The sequence below is a fragment of the Vigna radiata genome, chromosome 5 (genome assembly GCF_000741045.1).
Source record: "Vigna radiata var. radiata cultivar VC1973A chromosome 5, Vradiata_ver6, whole genome shotgun sequence".
In the NCBI taxonomy this organism is placed as follows: Eukaryota; Viridiplantae; Streptophyta; class Magnoliopsida; order Fabales; family Fabaceae; genus Vigna; species Vigna radiata.
Genome location: NC_028355.1, coordinates 29491457 through 29514512, shown reverse-complemented (window position 1 = coordinate 29514512; position 23056 = coordinate 29491457). Strand labels below are relative to the sequence as shown.

The window sequence follows — 23056 nt, the reverse complement described above, 5'->3', positions numbered from 1 at the left end:
TATTTTAACAATAGTTATAAGAATATTTTTTTTTTCAAAAAAAAGAAGATAATTAAATGCGATTATGAAATTAAAAAAAATTATCAATTTCAATAAAGTAAAGAAAAATTACACAAAATGATAAATAAAAAAACGGAATCAGTTAGTATATTAAAATTAGTTATATACTTTAGGTATATTCAAGTACATTCTGTTACTTTGTCACTTTGCATTGCCAAAAAAAATTAGTTAAGTGGCATGCATAATTGCTTCTGGAATAATGTGTGCATCATCTCTGAATCAGACGAGTGAGTGGAAAACACGATATAAAATGGCAGCACCACCAAATATCAATAACTAGGAGCCTTTAAGCATCCAACGTGACATCCATTGACACTCACCAACTTCAATTTCGTAATTCCTTTCTCACCAATCAGCTTAAACAATATATTGAGACCAAACGAACACAGCGCAAATGACGAACTTGTCTATGGGCTCTTGATCGAAATCATCGTCATCAATTATTTCTTTATTCCCTTCACACTCACAACCCAACAACTACAACCTCAATCTCTATCCCATTTTAACGCAGCCCTTTTGATTCTAGCGACTATTTATGCTCCCAAATATGCTACGATTCTGCTTCACCACACTCTGCGCTTCCAAAGCCTCGCCTTTTCCTCTCTCTGTTTCCGTTTCTAAACCAATTCTCAAACCCAGATCGCAAATGGCTTCTTTCTCCTCTTCCTCTTCCTCCAAGCTATTGTTCCGCCAGCTCTTTGAGAAGGAATCTTCCACCTACACCTACCTTCTCGCGGATGCCTCGCACCCAGAAAGACCAGCCCTTGTAGGATTCTCTCAATTTTGTTCTTGTGGGGAAATTTGTGTGAATTAAAGATTGAATTTTGAAGTGTGGTTGAATGTTTGTGGGGTGTTTTTATGTGGCTGGGAGGCTTTTTGGGGATTGGACTATAGGTTTTTTCCTTTGAGGTTTTTTAGGCCTTTAGTGAATTGGATGATGGGCCACAATAGAAAAGTCTTCTTTTTAATCGTATGAATCAGAAATCATGGTAGATACGACTTTTAAGTAGTTTTTATAGAATTTAATAAATTCATCATACATGTTGAATTCTGATTGAAGGATAGCATAAATAGTCTTTTTGTTTTTTTTTTTTTTACTTTCTGTTGTTTGGTGATTGATGAAATTTTCTGTTGAAATTTCAGTTGATTGACCCGGTTGATAGAACAGTAGATAGAGACGTGTTGCTTATTGAGCAACTGGGGTTGAAGCTTGTGTATGCCTTGAACACACATGTGCATGCGGATCATGTCACTGGGACTGGCCTTATCAAGGTGTGCACCTTCTGTATTGTTACTTCCATCTCATCCTTCATTCCCTCAGTTCATAAAATGTTTGTAAAAATGTTTTCTATGTAAAGTAGGATGTGTTGTTGACCCTGTAAACAATTTAAGGGCAGAGGAAGTTTTTCCAATATTTGTGAATAGTTTTTGCTGTGGAGGTAACTTGGTGTGTTTTTGTTATCCACTTATCACGCATAGAGAAAAGTATCCGGTGTAAAATCTGTTATTTCAAAAGCAAGTGGTGCAACGGCCGATCTTTATGTTGAGCCAGGTGATAAGGTCCATTTTGGTGATCTTTTTCTAGAGGTAAGTCTCCAGCTGCTTCCCTAATGTTTAGTCAACGTTATTGTGGATTCTCAACAGTTATAACTTGTTTTTTGACTGGTGTTGTTGCCAAATGATTGGGGGTTATCAAAGATACCTTGCATTTCATTAAGTCCTTGATAAGGGATGAGGGGTTCTATATAGGTTGCTTGATCTATCTATTTCTTTGTATAATATGATAAATGAATATCCAGTCTGTGAAACTCTAAACTTATGAAGACAGACATTGCATATAATTTGATGCAGCTTCCAGTATTCAACATCATTTATGACATCAGTACCCATATTTCTAAATGAAAAAGGACTCTGATTTATCAAGCTGATGGATAGGTCATTGTCATTAATTTAATTGCAGCTTTATGTTAAACTAAATTGTGGCAATGTTGAAAGCTAGCTTGCTATGACTGTAATCTTGGTTGGAGAAATAAAGAAGGACACTTGAGGATGATTTCATCTTATTTTTATTATAGATGACATACTGACATGTAGTTTTGACTCCCTCATTTTGGGTACATCTGTTTCAATTATGAAGGATTTTTGTCTTTAAATTAACTTGATAAATGTCTCTTATTTTCTGTTGTCCATGGGTGGGGAGAGCTCATCAATGTTTTTGTGTATCATCTACATTATAGTCTGTAATATGTACTATTCTCTTTAACGATGTAGGTCCGTGCAACTCCTGGTCATACCAAAGGTTGTGTTACCTATGTTACTGGAGATGCACCTGATCAACCTCAACCAAGGATGGCATTCACTGGAGATGCCGTATTAATACGTGGATGTGGAAGGACAGATTTTCAGGTACATTCTTCTTTCCCATTTTCCTTAGTTATGCTTCTCAAGACTGTTCAAAGTTTTATATGAACAAATGTTATGTTACCTCAACTTTTGAATGACATTGGACTTAGGTTTTGATCTTACTAGCGGTTTTCTAATATCATCTCAAATTTATTCATTGCTGCCTAATGCAGGGTGGGAGTTCAGAGCAGCTTTACAAATCAATCCATACACAGGCATGAAGTAAAAGATATTTCTGGTCTGTTCATCCTCAATATTAATACTAAATTGATCATGTTTTTCATGGAAACAGATTTGTACATTGCCCAAGAGTACGTTAATTTATCCAGCTCATGACTACAGAGGATTCACTGTAAGGACACCCTTAAGCTTTTTTTCTTTCTAAATGTGTTGCGAGTTGCTTATACAAGTTACTGATTTTAGGTAAGCACTGTTGGAGAGGAAATGGAACACAATCCACGTCTAACAAAGGATGAGGTAATGTTTGATGACATCCATATAGTTTTAGCTCAATGCACCAAATGAAACTAAGTGGTTAAATATGAAGAAACACTATTCTAGAGATCCTACTGGAAATACACGCCACTGTAATGTAGAATGCTTAAAACAGAAACCAGCTTACAGCTAAAATTGCTGTCATAGTCAGTATCATCTAAGATGTTGACAAATATATAATGGAAAAGGCATTATATTTGAATTGGTAGATAGATCTCAGTCCTATCAGTGGAGAATTTGCTTAGTTTACTTTGTTGGTGATATCTAATCCTCAATTTCTCTGCATTATCAAGAGGGTAGTGAGATATGTCTGTAAAGCACTCATTCAGCTATCTGTTAGAAGCTACTGTTTGGTCAGACATGTTCATGAAATGTGAATACATGTTATCATTGACTTTCATTTCTGCAATGAGATTTGTAAAAGTAGTAGACCCTTTGATTCATAACATGTAGCTAAAATAAGTTTTAAAACTTGCTAGTCACATTTTTAATCTACTGCTGGTTAGCCCCTTCTTGTGTAGTAATTTTGGTCCCTCCTTTTCCAGGAAAAGTTCAAGAACATCATGGCAAGTAAGTGCTAGCAAAACTTTACAAAAGATTAGTCAAATCTGTTTTTTTAATAAGCATTGTTGCTAATTCAACTGCTAATTATGCCACTCTTGATTTGTGCAACAGATCTTAACCTGTCGTATCCTAAAATGATTGACATAGCTGTCCCAGCTAATATGGTTTGCGGAATCCAAACCAATCCATAAGAAGCCTTATCTGAAAGACACACTTGATTGACACAGCTGTCACATAGACCTTGCAAGCAAGAGAGGGAAAATTTGTCATAACCCTTTGAACGGAAGATAGGTCAAAATTGTAAATTAATAAATGGTATTTATAAGTCCAATACAATCTATTATTTGGCTCCAGCCATTTTAGTCTCTGTTTTCGAGGTATTTTATTATCAGTAAAGTTTCTCATACATTGAAGACTAATTTTTAAAAGGGAAATGCTGGTGATTAAGTTTACCTCATAAATATTTTTAAAACTTCAGACAAAATTTAATATTTATAAGTAAAATGCTGGTAATACAATTTTGTTCATATAAATATTTCTGGAACTTTTTTATAAATTTTAATATATAATAGAGTAGGTTAGAAAGAAGTGTTAGAGAATGCGCAATATGTTTTATTTTTTTTTTCAATTCACTACCTGTTTAAACAATTCGTTTGTATAAAAACTTAGAATAAAGAAAAAAAAAATGAATGAACATATTCTTACAAGTTGAAATTAAAAATAAAAATAAAATTATATGAAATAGTTTTTACAAATTAATTTATTTTTACAAATAAATCCTTATGAGGAGTTTTCAAACACGTTCTTATAATATGAAAATCACTGTTTTTTGAATAAAGAACCAAAGATATAAAGTTACAAATGAAAATTGCTGAAAGATACATGTTTGAATGGTGAATTTTTGAAAAGTAATTTATTTGATATGGAGAATTTTAAAAAACTATATTGGTAATACAAATTAATTCATAAATATTTTTAGAAGTTATCAATAATTCTAACTAATAATAAAGTTAGAAGGTTTTTCGGGAATGTTATACGCACTTTTTTTTTTCTCTTTTTATAGTGATGGTTTGTATGGATAGATTTCTCATTAATAGGTTTTAGAAGAAAAAAAAGTAGAAAAATAAGATGATTGTTTTTACAAATTAAAATTAATTTATGTGTAATTTATGATTGTTGAGTGTGATTGATAGGTTATTTTGAATGAGTAACGAGTTGTTTCGAGTGATTGTCGAGCTGTTTGATGTGTTTTTCTGTTATGTGTTGTAGTGTTTTCTAAACATTTTGTTTGATGTATAAGGTGTGGTGGTTGTTTTTCTATGATGTTTGTCTGATAAGCCATGTTGTTGTGTTGATTTTGTTGTGATTGTAAGTCATATGTCATCTTCTGTACTTATTTGTTGTTGTCGCGAGAAATGTGAGTAACTCCTATTTCGATAAATAAAACTTATGAGCATGTTGTAAGATCCAAGGAAAATGTGGTAATTAGGAAATAAAGTAGTTTTAAGACTTAAGTATTATTGTTTGATAATGTGAGTGTGATGATTATATATTTCTTAGAATTTTAATTTATGTTGATTATTTTATGTTATTATTGATAAAGTGCAATAAATGATAAATATGCTATTAATTTAGATAATTTAGTGATTTGTATTTGTGCGATGTTACCAATATGATCTGTTGGATTGATGATAGAAGGGTGATTTGAATTAGTATGGGTTCAATCCTAGAAAGAAAGAGAGTTAAGGAAAACTTTTGTTTTATTTGTATTTTTGGGCCCAAGGACAAAAGGGTCTTTTTACCTTCATTAAATGGTGCAAACATTAAGTGAGAAGGGTGTAGAAAGTATATTAATGAAAATAAAATATGTTGAAATTTTAAAAAGTGGTTAAGAGAAAATAAGAGAGGAAATTTTGGTGGTTATAGAGATTAGTGAGAAATCTTATTTTAATTGAAAAGATAGAGATAAAGTGAGAAAAGATAAAAAAGGAGAGGAGGAAACTAGGGTCTTCACATTGTTAACCTACATCTAAAATGAAAAAGAGAGAGATTGGGAGAGAGAGAGAGGGAGAGAGGCGTTTCTCAAAGAGAAGTGGAAGAACTACAGAAACCTTAGAGATTGATGGTGTTTTAGAGTATAAACAAAGCCTTAGGATTGGCCAAAGTATGGGGAAGCTTACCATTGTTTGTTGTATACTATGTATTCTTGATTTACTTACTTGCAAATCCTTGTTTGATATATGTTTATATGGTTATGATTATGATTATCTATTGCTATTGTTGGGCAAGGGTTTCTGTGTGCATGGGAATAGGTTTTTAGTAATATTTGTGATGATTTTCCTTATGAATGTATTATGTATGTTTTGTTGGGTTATCCCAACAGAGGGTTTGATGCTAAAGGAGAACAAAGTGATGATGCTTGGGAGTTTCCAAGCAAATATATTTTGTAAGGGTGTGGTGATAATCATATGGAATATAATTGGGTTTTATTGGGGTATAACATGTCAATGATTGAATTTGGATTATTCAAGTGATGTAATGTATGTATTAGGGTCTGTTCATAAGGGTATGTGAGGTTTGAATGCATGCATGATGCTTTGGTTACGTTTTCTCGTGACCTAGGGTTATGTATGTATGCTTTGGATGCTTGAATTATGTCCACGACATGTTTCAATTCGACAATAATCGATTATCATTATCTATAATCGATTATTTGTGCATTAATTGTGAGTATGGTTTCAGGAATAACCGATTATCCCTTCATGTGTGACGTTTCTGAGAATTTTCACCAAGATAATCGATTATCTTAAGTGATAATCAATTATCATAGTATTTTCTATGGAAATATGAATTTTTTCGGGAATAATCAATTACCACTTATGATAATTGATTATCCTAATGCATTTTGGTTAAAATGGCGAATTTGAGGAAGAATGGATGTGGACCAGGCCTGAGGAGATGATAATCAAAGAATGAGATTACTGGTTATGTTTATGGTCAAGTTTGACTTGTGGTGGAGATTGAAGCATGAGTAAGTGTTGGGATGTACCTGAGAATGTGATTGACGAACATGAGAGTGAAGGATAAGTCTACTCGTTATACCTAGTAAATCCTGGTGTTATTTGCGGATATGTGCTTCCTTTTGCCTTGTGTGGATAGGAAGGGTTGTTCGGGTATTGAACCTTCCTTGTGTGGGGGTGAAGGTGTCTTCCTTGTCCTTGTGTGTTAGGATTACATGTTCCTTAGCTAGATTGTGGGACTACTCGAGCATATATGTATGAGGAATCTACAAATTGGGTTGTAGGAGCGGCTACAGTCAGTGAGGTAGAGTATAAGAGTGGGACTAACTCTTTCCACTGTGGTGTTTATGGTTCAGTGATGCACATGGTTTGTTCATGACTGGGATAGTCATGATGGTGGTGTATCTATGATGATGATCTTGGTATGAAATGCTCTAAGTGATGCTATGTTGATAATAATGTTACTATAATAATTATAATGAATAGATAATATAGGGCTAATGAGTGCATAAACCAAAGGTCAAGGAATCAAGGATCAAGGATCAAAGTTCGAGGATAATGAATTGAGGATTTAATAATTCATTGTGGTTGAATTGTTATGTTAGAATATTAGGAATCATATTGTTATTACTATTGCGTATGGAGTGATTGTTTATGGTTGATATATTCAATGTGTTATATCCTGTTATTATTATGATTGTTGTATCGGTAGCTTACCCCATATGTGTGTGTGTTTGTGTGTTTGTGAAAATGAAATTATCGGCGATGATCATATAATGTATTATACGTTAGCAGATAATATTGCAGATATTCCATAAGCATGGTAGATGTGATAGATGATGGGGAGAAAGATTTGAGTTTCTTTAAAAGTTCTTTTGGTATAGACTTTTGAGATAATGTAATTTGAAGTTACCTCAATTCCTTTGTTATTTTCATTATTTTTTAATAATGTAATTGAGCAAGGTTTTTGGAATAATGTAAATTGATTTTTTTTCGCAAGTTCAAATATTGAGTTTTTGAAAAATACGTTTTCGCATTGTAAAAAATTTTAAAGTATATTGTCTTTGCAATAACCTGTGACACCCCGAATTTGAGGCGTTACACATGTCTTGCTTTGGCTAATAGGAAAGTCCTACTCTTGTGAGTAAGCCCTATTTTGATGAACATGTCATGTACACTGGAGTATGGAAGAAGACATATGGTAATAGTGATTGGTGGTGGTGGCATGGTTTGTCTAGAATGAAGTACTGATTAGTAATGCTTTATTGTGTTATGTATTTTATTTGAGTAGAGATGTTATGAGCTTAGACTTTAATTGATAATTGCATTATTATGTGTTGATTTTCTTAGCTCACCCTTGCATTAGTAGTTGTGGTTTCCACATGTGATGACATATTTATACGGGAGCATATAATCTTACAAAGGATGTGTTGATGATGCTGATGTTGTGTACAGTGAGAGAAGAGTGGAGAATTATTAGTGGAGTTTTCAAAACGTTCATAGTCAATTAAATAAATTATGTTGAGAAGTTTTAATACGTTATTTCGAGTTGTAATTGGATTATTTATTATTTGTGTATGTTTTTAATTATTTCACCATAATGAAATAAATTTTTAAAATTTTCACTATATTGTGATGGTATCATAATTGCATATTTTTCTAAGTAATGAATGTTCTTTTACTTACATGTGACATCCTAAATTGGGGTGTTACATTTATCTTACCTTTTCCTAATGCTTCTATAGTAAGAATGAACAAATATAATGAATATGCAACTTCTAAGTTGCTTTCAATATGGGGAATACTGTTTTTCTCAATGTCCATAAGTGTTTTGTTCCACCACACCGTGGCATAGACCTCAAATTCTATAGGAGTTAATTAGAATTAGTGGTCCTCATCTATATCATATACATTAAAAAATCGATCTACTTTAACTTCTCATTCTATATACTTTTTCTATATCACTTGTTACAAAAATATTTTGGCTTTTGCACTTTATAGCCAAAGGAGCCGTGCCTCTTCTCTTGAATATGTCAATCCATATCTTCATAGCTTCAACGGTGGGATAGATACAAGAGGTTCTTCTTCTCCTTGTATTGCCCATATGCTTTCTTTCTTCTTCCCATTGCATTCTTCTTCTTTTTTTTGTTTCATGGCTTTATTTTTCATGACTTTTTTTGACTGGTTAATAAATGAGTCGAGTTGGGTTGGCTCACTGAGTGGCTAACCCGTGATGAGCCACGTCCCGCTTGTTGTTTTTATTGTTATTGCATTAGAAAATCTTCATGCATTAGACTATTTTGATTGTTGTTACTACACCAGAAATTTCCTGTTTTAACATTAAAGTGCCGCAGAAAATTATTTGTTATTATGGATTAAAATTGCTATAAAGAATTGTTTGTTGTTTTAATTAAAATGCTGCAGAAATATTTTTATTGTATTAATTGGTTAAATTTTTTTAATATAGAATTGTATGGTGTGAATGGTGTGAGTTCAGGATAGATATATATATATATATATATATATATATGGTATGTTGTTCATGATCGATACATTATGTTATATATATTATATTTATTATGTTATATTATATAAAGTATGCTAAGATATGTTGGTTTTAGATTTTGGGTATAAGATATTACAATATAATATACATCATAAAGTTACCGTAAACTTTTCTTTTGAAACATTGAGTATAGTGATGATAAAATAAAGATAATATTAAAAAAAAGAATGATTTTGGGTGAAAAGAAAAGAAAAAGGAAATACATAAACAAAAGAGTCCAAATAAACATATAATAAAATAATTGAATTACAATTTAGTTAGCGGGTTTAATTATAATTTGAATTTATTATTAGAATAGGACTTATGTAAGATAGACAATAAAATATGGATGAGATTTATGATCTATTGTTCGAGTGCCTTCTATAAAAGTTATATTGGAGACTTTATATATTGATATGGTTGGTATAGTCGTGGTATAATTGGTATCACTCCAAAAGACCTCTTACTAATGGAGTTATCTTATGTGTATATAAATTCATGTCCATCTCTTATTTTATCTGATGTGAGACTTTATTTGTACCCAACAAACCTCCCCTCAAACAAAGGACTATGATTCTCCACCTCCACCTTCCCTACAACAGAAGTCTTTTCTTATCCTTGAGTACACCATAGTCATCACTTCTCTTTGTTCTCTTTCACGATCCATGGTCAAATACTGAGCATCTCTTGCTTTCCACCTCTCATGATATATCTGGCTATCTGTCCGGTCACCTGCCAAGGCTTCACCTTATCATGGAGGGACATACTCGTCTGAATCTGGTCATCAGACCTGAATCATGAACTCTAATATTATTTGTAGAGAGGTTCAACACATATACACATAGATACCGGAGCAGAAGATGTTACAGATACGTCAAATATATGATATGCAAGAATAAAAAGACGACTTGAATTATTTAAAGCTTTTTTTGCTATAAATTTTAGAAACTATATAATAGGCTTTACTTTATTTCATTTTGATTTTATTAATTTTGTTATTATATAAATGGATTTCCATATATTACGATTTTAAAAAGTTTTAATTTCCCTCATAATCGGAAAATAAAAAAAATAGGGATGTCACAATTGAAAATTAAAAAAAAATAATAATCAAAGCTAGATTAGGCTAAACAAAATTATGTTTATATTATATTGACTTTCCCACAAAAAATAATTTTTCTTGAGACTTAAACAAAGTCCTATTGTAATAACTTGACCTTTTGACAATGAAATTGCTTAATGTAAAAATGACCTATTCATGGATATAATTTCTTAAAAAAAATCTATTTCAATAATATTGAATAAAAATTATACTAGTTTGATAAAAAAAAGACGTCATGTATACTTTTAAATTATAAATTTTATAAACTTATCTAGAAATAAATTAGATTTGACTTGTTATTTTGAGTGTGAATTAAATTTAAAATTAGATTAGATTGAAAACTAGATCAAAAGTTAATTTAATATGAAATATTGACATATATGATCATTACATTTTTTTAGAAAAATAAAAAACGATCTTTTAAAACATTGTAAAAATGATGCATTTATTCTTTATTTATCATATTTTTTTGACAAACTTTTTTATAAGATGTTTATAGGAGAAAATAAATGAGGAAATAAAATAATTTTTTGATAAATTAAAAATGTCTATACTTCGTGTAGAACCTCTCTAATAAAATAGATATAATTTTTGACTTTTACTTTGTGTATAAAGTAGTTTGAACTTACAAAATAATTGTTTAGATTTGTTATTGTGAGTGATTAGGAAGAAGTTGATCAACTAACTCCCTAAGCATGTGTCCGTGTTTGTATATAAATACTCTACAAGTCTCCCATTTTCCACGTTTGTGTCTAAGAAAACGTAAAATATCCATTTAACGGAAATTAAACACCTTCCCAAACACGGTCTAACCCAACGCGATTTCTCCTTTTACAAAACTAGTACACTTTTCAGAAACGCTAAAATCTTGATATAAGTTGGTCCACAAAACAAAAAGTCATTCATTCATTTCCACTGCTCTCATCGAACCATTTCTCTCGCACCATCCACCATTTCACAGTAGTCAAATCAAAATCCTCTGAGAGACCACGTAGCAGAACAAAAATGACCGAAGAGGACAAGCCCGTAGCCTCCATCGTCGGCCACCAGCACCACCACCATCACCACCACCCTCCGCCGCAGCCACTACCCGCTCCACCACCACAGTATGGCACCTTCCAAGGCGTCGCCAACTACCCTCCTCCGCCCGAGCCACATCCCGCTATTGGCTTTCCCCAACCCGTTCCACCGGCCGGCGCCGTCAACGCTGGTCCTCTTCCACCGTACTACCCGGGATACCAAGCTGTACCCGGTATGACCTTTGATTCTTATTTTTTGTATAGTCTCCTGGTTTTGATTTGGGCTTGGAAACGAAACGGGCCAAATTTGGTTTTTGGAATGGTGATTCATGTGATGGTTTGGATCAAAGATCGGAACTTTCGAGATCGATTTAGCTTTGTTTTGTTCTGCTTGATTTGTACTGCAAGAGAGAGAGAGAGAGAGAGAGAGAGAGAGAGATAAAGTTAGGTCAACTGTATGTTTGTGTGAGGAAAATTTTCTGTTCTTGGGTTGACTTGGTTTTTGTGAGTAAGACTTTGCTTTATTTTTGTTTGATCAGTGGAGATTGGTAGTGGTTGTTAGTGTGGTGACTAGAGTGATTCGGACAATCTTGTTCGCAGTTTGATGTTGTAGAGTTCAATCGATTCGGTTTTTGTTTAATCACTGGTTTGACTGTGATTACTTCTTATCCCTTTCCATCCTGGTTTTTGTTTATTCGATGTTGGCTATGATTGAAGTTGCGGGATAGGTTACAGGTAGATCTGGCAGGTTGATAGACTGCTAGAAGCACTAATCTACTCTGTTTGATAATCTTACAATTAAGACTTGTATACGCTGATTCGCTCAAGAGTCGTGTTTATGGTGAGCTATTCGTGTTGTTTCATTAAATTGAATAGTAAGAAATTGTGCAGCATTTGTCTGGTGAGAGCAAAGCTGGTCATCTTAGGAGAAATTATGAGCATTTGGCTTTTATAATATAGAATTTTATGTGTGGGAGTTTGGTTATCACGTCTCGTTGTTGGGTAGCAGGCTTAATTTTCCAGTCTAATAGATTTTGGTTGGGTTTGTTCTGTGATATTGATTCAGGTTACGCAGTTGCTGAAGGAAGACCTGTAAGAGAACGGCGCCTTGGTTGCTGTGGCCTTGGTTGTGGCTGGTGTCTGTAAGTAAATTTAATACTTAGTGGCATACTACATATCAGAAGTAACTTGGAGATAACTAGATATGAGGAAATGAGGATTTTGAGTTACCTTTGTGCGCATGACATTTGAAGTAATGTATAATATAATATAATAAAAATAGAAATATTATGCAATCCAAAGCCACACTATAGTTTCTAGCCTATTCTGTTGGTGAAGATTGATAAATCCATTTAGCAAAAGAATTCCTCTTTTTTATACGTTGTTTAGTATGTCATATCTAGTGTTTCTTTGGTTCATGTTAACTTCAATCTTCTGCTTTTGGATAATTGCTTTAAGTTGTCTTTAGCTTTTATTACCAATCATCATTAAAATCTTCATCAACAAAAGTTGATCTTGTTTACTGCTGAAACTTAAATCTCAAATTTGTCTATTGTGCTTTAGGAAAATGCGCTATTTCATTTCTAGTGTTTTTTTTCATTTATTTTTTTAAATTATTGTGAGTGCATTCTTGTTTTTGTTTACTGGAACTGGAATATCACAGTTTTCTCATTCTGTTGGCATTTAAATAGCTGGGGAATGGAACTTATTACAACTTGAGAGGGAGAGAAGGGAAATGGCATAGGATTTGCCATTTCTTGAGACCCTTCTCAAACATTAACTCATTTTACATGTTTTGAACATGGTCACCTTCTGGACAAAACTGCTTTGAATTTCCAGCAGTTTCTGTGTCGGTGTCTACACCTGTTCTTTCTTATTGACATCTCTTTCCCTCCTCTTACCGCCTTGCCATTCAGAGAAAGGTGGTTGAAGCCATTATTTTGATTGGTTTATGATCAGGTTGAACACGCAGATATTCTGCCATATCACTGTACATATACGTTAGCATATCTATTCACAATGTCAGACGGTTGGACCGTTTACACAATTAGGCATGCCTTTCTTAAAGTTTTCACATAAATTGTTACTAAGTTAATATTGGCTGTTGATTTCCAATAAATTTTGTTTTTGTAAAAGGTTTATACTAGGCTTCTTTCTTGCTGCCATCCCATGGTACGTTGGGGCAATAATTATGCTGTGTTCCAGAGTAGACCATCGAGAGAAACCTGGATATGTTGCTTGTGTAGTTGCTGTAAGTTATTCTATCCTTTCTTCTTTTTCACTTGAAGCCTGTTTCAGTTCTCTCAAGTTCTTGTACTCTTTTAGCTATTCCATTACTTGTCTGAATTTTGTTATATAGGGCTTTTGCACTAAACCTCTTGGTCTTTATGTCCACATTACCAGAGCTTTTTGTCCTGTTAGTTGCATGTAGCATTAGAAGGTAACACCATGTTTGTGAAACTGCTTTTTGCAGGCTGTTCTGGGTACAATTGCGATTATTCTTGGTGTTGCAAAGGGAGCAGATGACTGGTAATCAATCTTCACGTCAAAAGCTGTAAAGTTTGTTAGACGAGTGTATGTATGTAAAGTGAATCAGTTGCTTAATGTTATGTGTTAGTTCACTTTATGTATTTATTGAAAACTGCTACCATATGTAGTTTGTATTGTTTGATTTATTATAAGGTTCTTCGGGTCCTTACATTTATATTTATGATCAGGCAAGGCTCATGTACTTAAATATTTGTATGAAACATTTCTATACCTAGTTAACAATCATAACTCATGTATGAAAATTTATCTTGTAATTAATCACTTTATCTTAATACTTCATATTTCTGTTTTTATAAGATTTATGTTACAGAACTGTGAAGAAATTGACCCCTGTGAAGCAGTGAAAGCCCACAAGCAAAGGGACTTGATAATTATACTGAAAGAGAATTTTAAATTTAAAATGCAAAATTTTAAAAGAAGTTAGAGTAAACATTGAAGCCATTTCAAGTTTACAGGTTTTTAACTCGAGATACAATGAACAATAGCAATTGGAGTCAGGGAAGGAACTGAGAAGGGAAGGTACTAAAATTGTAGAAGTTTTACAAGAAATGTTAATCCTGTTATATTTTTATATTATTTTATGAAATATTAACCCTGTCATTTTTTTAAAAAAATTTATTAAGCTAATTTTGTAATTCTTTTTTCATTATATCCTTCAAATTCATCAAAGTAGTTTTACAATTCCTAAATGTTAGTGGTAGGAATTAAATCCATTTTTATCTTACTTTCCAAACAATTTTAGCTATGAAGCGTTAGTGTATGTATTTGGTGTGACGTAGGTGTTGTAACTAAACCGATGGCTAACTGAAGATTAATGAGTAGGAACTGTGTAATTGAAGATTCGTAAGAAAACGAATTCTGAATTTCAGCGACAAACAAGCCACACAAATATATATATGGGTTAAATATGTTTTTAGTCCTTATACTTTGAGCCGATTTTGGTTTTAGTCCATTTTCAAACTATGATACAATTTAGTCTTTTAACTTTAGAAAATTCTGGTTTTAGTCATTTTTACCAAATTTTTTTAACTTTATTTGTTGTTTCAAGCACGTTTTATTATAGCATTTAGATTGTTTACACTGTTTGACACATTTTTACTTCAATGTTAATTGAGAAACGCATTTGAAACAACAAATAAAGTTAAAAAAATTTGGTAAAAAGGAATAAAACCAGAGTTTTCTAAAGTTGAAGGATTAAATTGTACCATAGTTTGAAAATGAATTAAAATCAACTCAAAGTACAGGGACTAAAAACATATTTAACCCTATATATATATATATATATATATATATATATATAAATTAACTACATTTGGAATTTCCAACTTGAACAGTGAAACTATCTATTATGAAGAATAAATTACCTAATAATGGTCCAGGGAAGTCAATAGCTTTGAACATTGACCGAGGACAGGAAATAATTCAGAATAAAGAGATAAAGAAAATATAGTTCTGTTTCATATTATTTCGCTCACTTTTATTAAGTTTGATGTACTCTACATTGTTTAATCCATGAATGTTATGTGATCTAAAAAGTTATTACTAATCTTGGAATCTAGGAGTGCTAAGTGAGTTGAACTGTCCAATGATCCAACTCAATCCAATTCTACCCAATAAGTTTAAATTGAGTTTCATTTATGTTTGTGTTAAACTCACTCAACCCAAACTAAGCCACTTTTATAAGTGTTGGATGATGAGTTTAGAATAAGTGAATAGAGACTCACTCTTTTATTTATTTATGTTATAGACAAATTGTGATGTGTTTTTCTTTTCATGTGTTGAATTAATTTGGACAAATTTATTATGACTTGAGTTAATAGCTTACTTAAAGCCTTAGAATTAATTTTTGTTAAGAATTATTTTTAATTAGGTTAATATTTAAAAGTTACAACTTAAAAAAAAATAAACAAAAACGTTTTTCAAAATCTTTACCTAATTGATCTAATCCAGTTCAACCTATTCAAGATTAAATTAAGTTGGATTGACATAAAAAAATGCTAAAACAAAGGTTGATTTTTTTTTAATGGGTTGGTTAACGAGTTTGTACAAATCCTATCCTACCTAATCCAATATGGAAACAATCTTATTGCAATAAATAAAAAAAACAAGAAAAGCATAAGAAGGGAGAATCCCTTTTAATTTTTTTATCATTGGTTTGATATGGTAATCCATACTTTCTATTTAAACTTAAATAATACTTGAGTGTAGTAAAGTTACTCTATTTAGATTACTCCAGACTTTACTTCTGTGAATCAACCTAGGTTAGAACTTTCCTTAGTGTCTTCCTCTACCCTTCTTTCTTTAAACGATTATCATCTACTTGTTCAAATGTAGCATGTCGACTAGAAGCATTATTCACCATCTCTTTCATAAACATAAATCGATCCATCTCAAAGGTACGTACAATAGTGCTTGAACTTCGAAGGCAATTTCCACATACAATCAAATTAATAGAGGACATTTCTTTAGAATGAAATGTCCAAATCGTGTAATTTGGCATGAACTCATTTTGGTATAAATGAACTTTAACCACCTCATCTTTCAAAATTCAAGTACATTTGCACTTTATGCATAGGCATTTAATCCCTCAATCAAGAGTGTTTCAGTCGTGGAGTCGAGCTATTGTAGATACCTTCACAATTTGTTTTCTAGGTTGTCTGGTTCCACCTCCCAACGCTCAAGTTAATGCACAATTCACTCTGAATCTAGAGCAGTACTAAATGTGCAGTAAATGTGAATCACCTACCCATACCTTTGACCTATATTTATAGTTTTTAACATGGGCTTATGATTAGTGGAATCTTAATCATGGCCCAATACTGGCCTAATAGTCCTAATCACGTCTTATCTTAATCATGTCCTAAGCCGAGAATTATGATCGGTCGTCCTTAATCTTTTTCAGGACAAGTCTTCTGTCGTCCAGTCCATCCAATACAAAAAGCATAATATTTATATTGTTGAGTCGTGCAGAAAACTCTTCAACTACTATGACAAAAAATTCTTTCAAACCTTTTTTTCTACTATAACAATGGTCATGCATCCAACTACGATGGATGAAAACTTTGACCATGTTATGTGACAAGTCAAAGGAAGAAAATATTACGTTACACTACATAAGTGCAACATAGGACAATTATGAAACATGAGACTTAAGTAATTAACTTATTACTACTTAACCAAGGTTGTCTCTATAATGTTTAGTTACTATACTTGGTTAATTAGTTTTTTTAGTGTAGGTTTTAGTTTATAGTTATGGAATTAGTTTGTAAAACCAATAGCTTAGTTCTTTTAGTTTAGTTTCATTAGTATTAGCTAGGTATACCCAGTCTTAGCCTAGTAAACTAGTCTAGCATTAATAGAATAAACATAGGTAGCTTTAGAATTATAATATATTAGAGTTAGTATAACTTAGTTCACCCCACCAAGTGTTTTTTCTATGCTTGTTTGGCGACTAACCACAGACGAAGGAAGAGATGAGTGAAGATGGGCGAAGGAAAACCATGGACAAAAGCGATGGGAGGAGAAACTTGGATTGAGAGGTGAGGGGTGAGAGAGAGGCTAAGAAAGGGAAGGACCGTGAGTGAATTTTGTTCTTCAGTTACTTCCCTCCCAACGTTTAATCAATTTTACTCAACCTGTTATCGATAGATCCATCACCAAAAAAGATAAATATATGTTATTGACATATTCATCCATAAAAAATGACATATATATTATCAACAAATCCATACATCAATGATATAAATAAAATTATTTGTAGATGACAATATTCTTGACATAATTGCTTTCATCGATAAATACAGTCTTTCGTAGTGAATTTTTAATTTTTCTATTTAATTCTTATTAAATTATGTTATATTTTAAAATAAAATTTTATTTTTATTGGTGTTGAGTAGATATAATAAAAAATGTAGGTGTATTATTATTTTATCATTTAATACATTTCTTTGTGGTATAACCGTTAAAATAGATCACAACTTACGGGTCAATTTGACCCATCACGGGTTTGAACCGGTTTGGGTTTAAAAAGAAATGTATTTTTTTTATACGGATCAGATTTTAATCCTACTCATTTAAACCTGGTTCATGCAAGTTGAATCCGTGGTGAACCGAGTTAGCTCACCAACCCATGTATCTAATCTTATTTTATTAAAATTTAATTTTAATTTTATAAAATGGTATTTATTATTTTTTTTGCTTGAAAAAATTATCTAAGTTTTTCATTTTCAAAATTAATTAACATCCATGTTGAGAGTAAAATTTATTTATATTTGAATTATAGAAAATTTGTAATCTCTTTTATTTAAAAACAATTATAATTAAGTGAGCCAATGAACCAACTCGTAAACCCACCAATCCGTGATGGATCAGACCGAGTTCGAATTTTTCTGACTCGTTAATAAATGAACCGGATTAAATTGACTTACTAAATGACCTGTACTGGACCGGACCAAATTGAACCGAATTATTCGTTTTGACAACTCTGCCTTACGGTGAACCCTAATAAATTACTATATTAAAAAAAAAAAACAGTACATATATATAGTAATGTCATCCCTGTAAAACCATCCAATTCATTTCAATATTGTAATACAACATTCTTCGGTAAAATCTTCCACTTCACTCCGTGTTCTAATATCTTGTATCTGACTTGGAAAAACCTTTTCTAGAAGGTCAATCTTAAAACATAGCACTACTATAATTTATGTCTAAAGATGCTAAGTGTCTTAGTGACAACCATGAGAACGTAATTTTAAGCTTAGGATTAAGAAGAAATTTACCCTCTGAAACTACAAGATTACTACATAAAATTGAATGGTGATTATTTGTACGTGAAGTCCTGAAAAGAGTGACACTAGAGCTTGTGTAAGATGACATGAGCCCCATGTTTTGGATGAAGAGTGAACAAAGTGACTGGAGCATGTGCGTAGGCTGGAGAAATCTCAAACGAGAAACGTTGCAAAAGTAAGGACAAAACCAGCTTTGCTTCTAATAGAGCAAAATTTTGGCCAATGCATACTCTAGGACCCCATCCAAATGGGAAAAATGAAACTTGGCCTTTTGTTGCAGTTGCCACTCCTTCAGCAAATCTTTCTGGTTTGAACTCAGCAACATCATCACCCCAAATATCACGATCCTGGTGAACCAACAATATTGGTATGGAAATTTGCACTCCTCCAGGTAGACAAAGGTCTCCAAGTTTCACATCTTTCTTGATACCTCGACTGAAATAAACTACAGGTGGATATAACCTCAAAACCTCGTACAAAATCATGGTCACCTGTGGCCGAGAAAGATATATTCATCAATATTCAACACCAAAATCAAAAGTAGATATCCTATTTCTCAAAGAGTAATCATCATTAGAGTGAAGAGAAGCAAGTGATACTTACAACTTTGAGGTGACTTAATCCATTATAGTCTGGCTTTTGGTTACCAAAAGCATTCAACACTTCCTCTCTAGCACGTGCTTGCCACTCAGGATGCCTACTCAACAACAACATTGTCCAAACCAGCAAAACTGCTGAAGTTTCTTGCCCTGCTATGTAGAATGCATTGCACTCCTCAATTACATCTTGACTAGTCATTGGAAGGGTTTTACTGTTTCTATTTTCTATCATTTCCGCATGGTTTGATTCCAAAAGTATCCCCAATAAGTCATGGCTGTTAACATCACCGCCCTTCATTGCTTTCTCTCGATTGTTAATGATGTCTTTAAGTAATCTTCGTATATGAGCATCAATTGCTTTCATCCTCCTATTTCTAGCTGTTGGTAACAACCTACAAATAGATTATATAATTACATTTTCAAATCAATATAGCAAGTGATCAATGTAAGATGTGTCTATTATTTCCAAAACTAACATACTTTATATCTTCATACTTAGTGTTGTAAGTCTAGAGATAAAGCTAAATTATAATATATAAGTAGAATGCAAATTTTACCCTACAAGTCGGTTGGTTTTGTAGGGTTGAGTTAAGTTTAAAAACTCACTTTTTAACATGTTATCAGAATTATCATGTAGAAATCTCACGTCGACTAAAGATAAAACCAAATTATAATATATGACTGGAATGCAAACCTTACTCTACAAGGTGGTTTTCAGTACTGATCCTTCATTCAATTTTAGCAATGTATAGCTGCTACATACAAAAGAGCAAAAGAATATAGATGCTTAAATTTGATTCCCTTCATATTAGAGGTCTTACCATGACCCTGGAATGTAAACTTTCCGTGATCTCATAACAAGTCCTGTTTGCTCTTTCAGAAGTTCAAATATTTCTCTACCTTCTTCGTAACTGCTTCCAAATGCTGTTCTAGAAATAATATCACGGGTCAGTTTTTGAAGGAAAGGCCATACGTCAATTTCACATTTCTCCTGTGAAGACAGCATCACTTCCCATTTGGAAATCATGTCATCGCAACATTGCATAAATGTTGGTAACATAACCTGCATATTTTCAGTACAAAACTTTTATATGCAGTAAAACATTCTAACAAAAAGTTTCTGTCTAACAAAACATACGATTAACATATGAACAGGACACCATTTTGAAGCATTTTTTTTTATCATTGGTTGAAATTTATCAAACATCGTAAGAGTATGTAGTAAATGTATAACCTTCAGTTTTTCTAAATGGAAAGCAGGGTTTATAATCTTTCGATGCATCTTCCATTTCTCTCCTTCTAAATTTGCAAGTCCAGTACCCAACAATTTGAAAAGGGGGCTCAACTTAGGCTTCTCAAAATCTTGGAACTTGTTGAAGATGTCTTTGATTTGCTCAGGATCCATGATAATAACTTTTGGTGTGGGACCTTCCCATGTAAATGATTTTTTGCCTGCAAATGTTTTTTAATTTTTAAAACATATATATAAGAAATAAAACAAAATTTCTCAATGGTTATAAGCAAGAATAGTCATACCAGGTTACCTTTTCTGTATTACAAAATCATATACTATTTTATTTAAAAACTTATACAGATTTCATATTTCTTTTTCAAAAATTATGCATAAGATATAACTTTTATTATTTTAAAAAAATAGATTAAAAGAACCATGGTTACCTACTTTCATGCGCACTCCTTATATATAATTCATTATTGGTTGAAATTTGATAAAATGTTAGAACCGTGACGGAGTTATCAAATAAGGTATATGAAATCCACTATTTTCTTTTGAAACAAAAGAGGTGTGTGATTACAATTTCCTTTACCAAGATATTCTCTAAAATTAGTTTGAACAAATTTTGTTTTATATCTTTTGAAAAATAGATTTTTGGTTTAAATTTTTTTTTGTCCCTAAATTATGATGAGCGGATATTCAGTTTAGTCTCCGCTTTTAAAATTGTAAACTTTTGATTCCTGAGTTATAAAAAATGTATCAAATGAGTCCTTTTTTTTATGTTTATGGTCAAAGTACAAAGGGCAATTTAAAGTGTTGTTATTGTTAAGAAACAGATCAGAGCAATCTAAAGATGTAGCAATTGTTAAAAAACAACCAACAATATTTCAAGTCAAAAAAAGACTCATTTGATACATTTTTTATAACTTAGGAATCAAAAATTTACATTTTTAAAAACAGAAATTAAACTGAACATCCGCTTATATCTTAGAGATCAAAAAGAGATTTAAACCTAAATTTTTATCTTAGTGAATAAAAATGGCCTGAAAGAAAGATCTGACCAGATATCTCACAATGTGACACGAACATTTCAAAATATATTTGGAAAACAGGAACCTGTGTTTTCAACCAATTAATATACCTCATCTGACAGATTAATTTTCACGTGCTGAAAAGAAAGATAAAAGAAAACTCTGGAATGTACTTTGAAAGCAAAAGGTATATACAGCAACTTTTTACAGAAGTAAATTCAGATCTTGATCTGATTTCCATTCAGAAGGCCTGAAAGCACTTTTACTGAAGAACACTATGCGCATCTTTTTGCTTCAAAAGTACATCCAAGGTTTTCTTACAGTGAAACAAAGATCTGTTATGTTGGAAGATACAAAATGAAGTCATAGTGTACGTTTCAATTAGATTTAAAGTCCATTTATAACGTGTTCTAACATAGTATCACAGTTACTATCGTAAAGATATTAGTTGTTTGTTAAACATATTTTTCTAATTATTCGATTACTTATTAATATTTAGTCCCACGTCTTCCTAAGGATATTCCACTTCTAACATGCTATGGTGATGAGAGAATGAATATTGTAGAGGAAACTTACAGATAACCAGTAATACTAATTATAAGAAGTGGGAAAAAGAAGCTTTGCACGTACCAAATTTGTGTACAATGTGATGGTTAAAGGTTGTGATATGAGGTGCAACATCGTTGTCAGTGGAGAGAAAACTGGTGGATTTCTGAGATTTTGCAGCTTGCACGAGCACTGTAAACATTTCCCTTGTGTCTCCAATCAAGAGCCTGTAAGGGTTTCCCTGAAGGCCCTGTGCTCTCAGAATCTTCTCCATTCTCTTTGGCCTCAGCCACACCCAGTTCACTAGTTTCCACAACCATAGCACCACCACAGGCACCAATATCAGGAACCATGTTGCACTTCTCAAAGTTAACAACACCATGTTTGAAAGTGAAAAGAGAGAAAATTTCCGTCTTTGTTGAATGCCTTCTCCAGTACTACACTTGAGTGCTTTTTATAACTTCAAAATATTGTAATTGCTTCTGGGAAAGTATATTCTAGACACGCCACACACGTCACTCTTTTCTTTCTTTATTATAAAAAATTCCTCACAGTTGAATCTTTTGGAAGACAAAGATTCACAGAAAATTACAATAAAAGGAAAATAAATATTATTTTATTTTAATACTTAACGATTTTTTTGTTAATAAATATAAAAAGACAGGGTTAGTTATTGCACTTTTCTTGGTGGTCACTTGGAAGGAAGGTGCTTTGATATTGTCATATTTTGATGATGCGAGCCCGTTTCCCTTCGAAAAAACAGACAGTATTATATGGGAAAACGACCGCGTGGGAACCCACGTTGCTTTTCCGGATACTTATTTAAGCGTATGAGTAAAGTCATGGACTATCTTGGCAGCATCTTACGTTGGGAGATTACCAATTTATATAAAAACAAGTGTGAAATTGTTTTTATAAGTTGCATCAGAATCGATTTGTTGCAATGCGTGCCGCAAGATCCAAACACTTACGAAATAGTGTGTGACAGAATTAAAAATAAAGAAATTGAAGTGGAAAGGCAAATTCAAATTTTGTTTCTCACTCTAATTAAAAGGAAAAACATTAAATTTAGGTCAAAACTGGAATTGTCATCTTTTT

General features: G+C 32.3%; 3 protein-coding genes across 3 annotated transcripts; 2 read left to right on the top strand and 1 right to left on the bottom strand.

The window, feature by feature from the left end:
- The first annotated feature begins 281 nt into the window (after positions 1-281).
- LOC106759670 (persulfide dioxygenase ETHE1 homolog, mitochondrial) lies at positions 282-3884 on the top strand. Its single transcript, XM_014642960.2, has 9 exons — positions 282-826; positions 1204-1332; positions 1540-1647; positions 2332-2466; positions 2637-2678; positions 2756-2815; positions 2887-2940; positions 3504-3528; positions 3634-3884. The coding sequence occupies exons 1-9, from the start codon at positions 596-598 to the stop codon at positions 3711-3713; spliced, it is 864 nt and encodes a 287-aa protein (XP_014498446.1). The 5' UTR covers positions 282-595; the 3' UTR covers positions 3714-3884.
- A 7102-nt stretch (positions 3885-10986) lies between these two features.
- Positions 10987-14016, top strand: LOC106759691 (60S ribosomal protein L18a-like protein). Its single transcript, XM_014642992.2, has 4 exons — positions 10987-11441; positions 12275-12350; positions 13345-13459; positions 13682-14016. The coding sequence occupies exons 1-4, from the start codon at positions 11195-11197 to the stop codon at positions 13739-13741; spliced, it is 498 nt and encodes a 165-aa protein (XP_014498478.1). The 5' UTR covers positions 10987-11194; the 3' UTR covers positions 13742-14016.
- A 4281-nt stretch (positions 14017-18297) lies between these two features.
- Positions 18298-22401, bottom strand: LOC106762812 (11-oxo-beta-amyrin 30-oxidase). Its single transcript, XM_014646886.2, has 5 exons — positions 22043-22401; positions 20382-20599; positions 19969-20210; positions 19152-19539; positions 18298-19039 (listed from the first exon to the last, which is right to left on the bottom strand). The coding sequence occupies exons 1-5, from the start codon at positions 22338-22340 to the stop codon at positions 18614-18616; spliced, it is 1572 nt and encodes a 523-aa protein (XP_014502372.1). The 5' UTR covers positions 22341-22401; the 3' UTR covers positions 18298-18613.
- Positions 22402-23056: the final 655 nt, after the last annotated feature.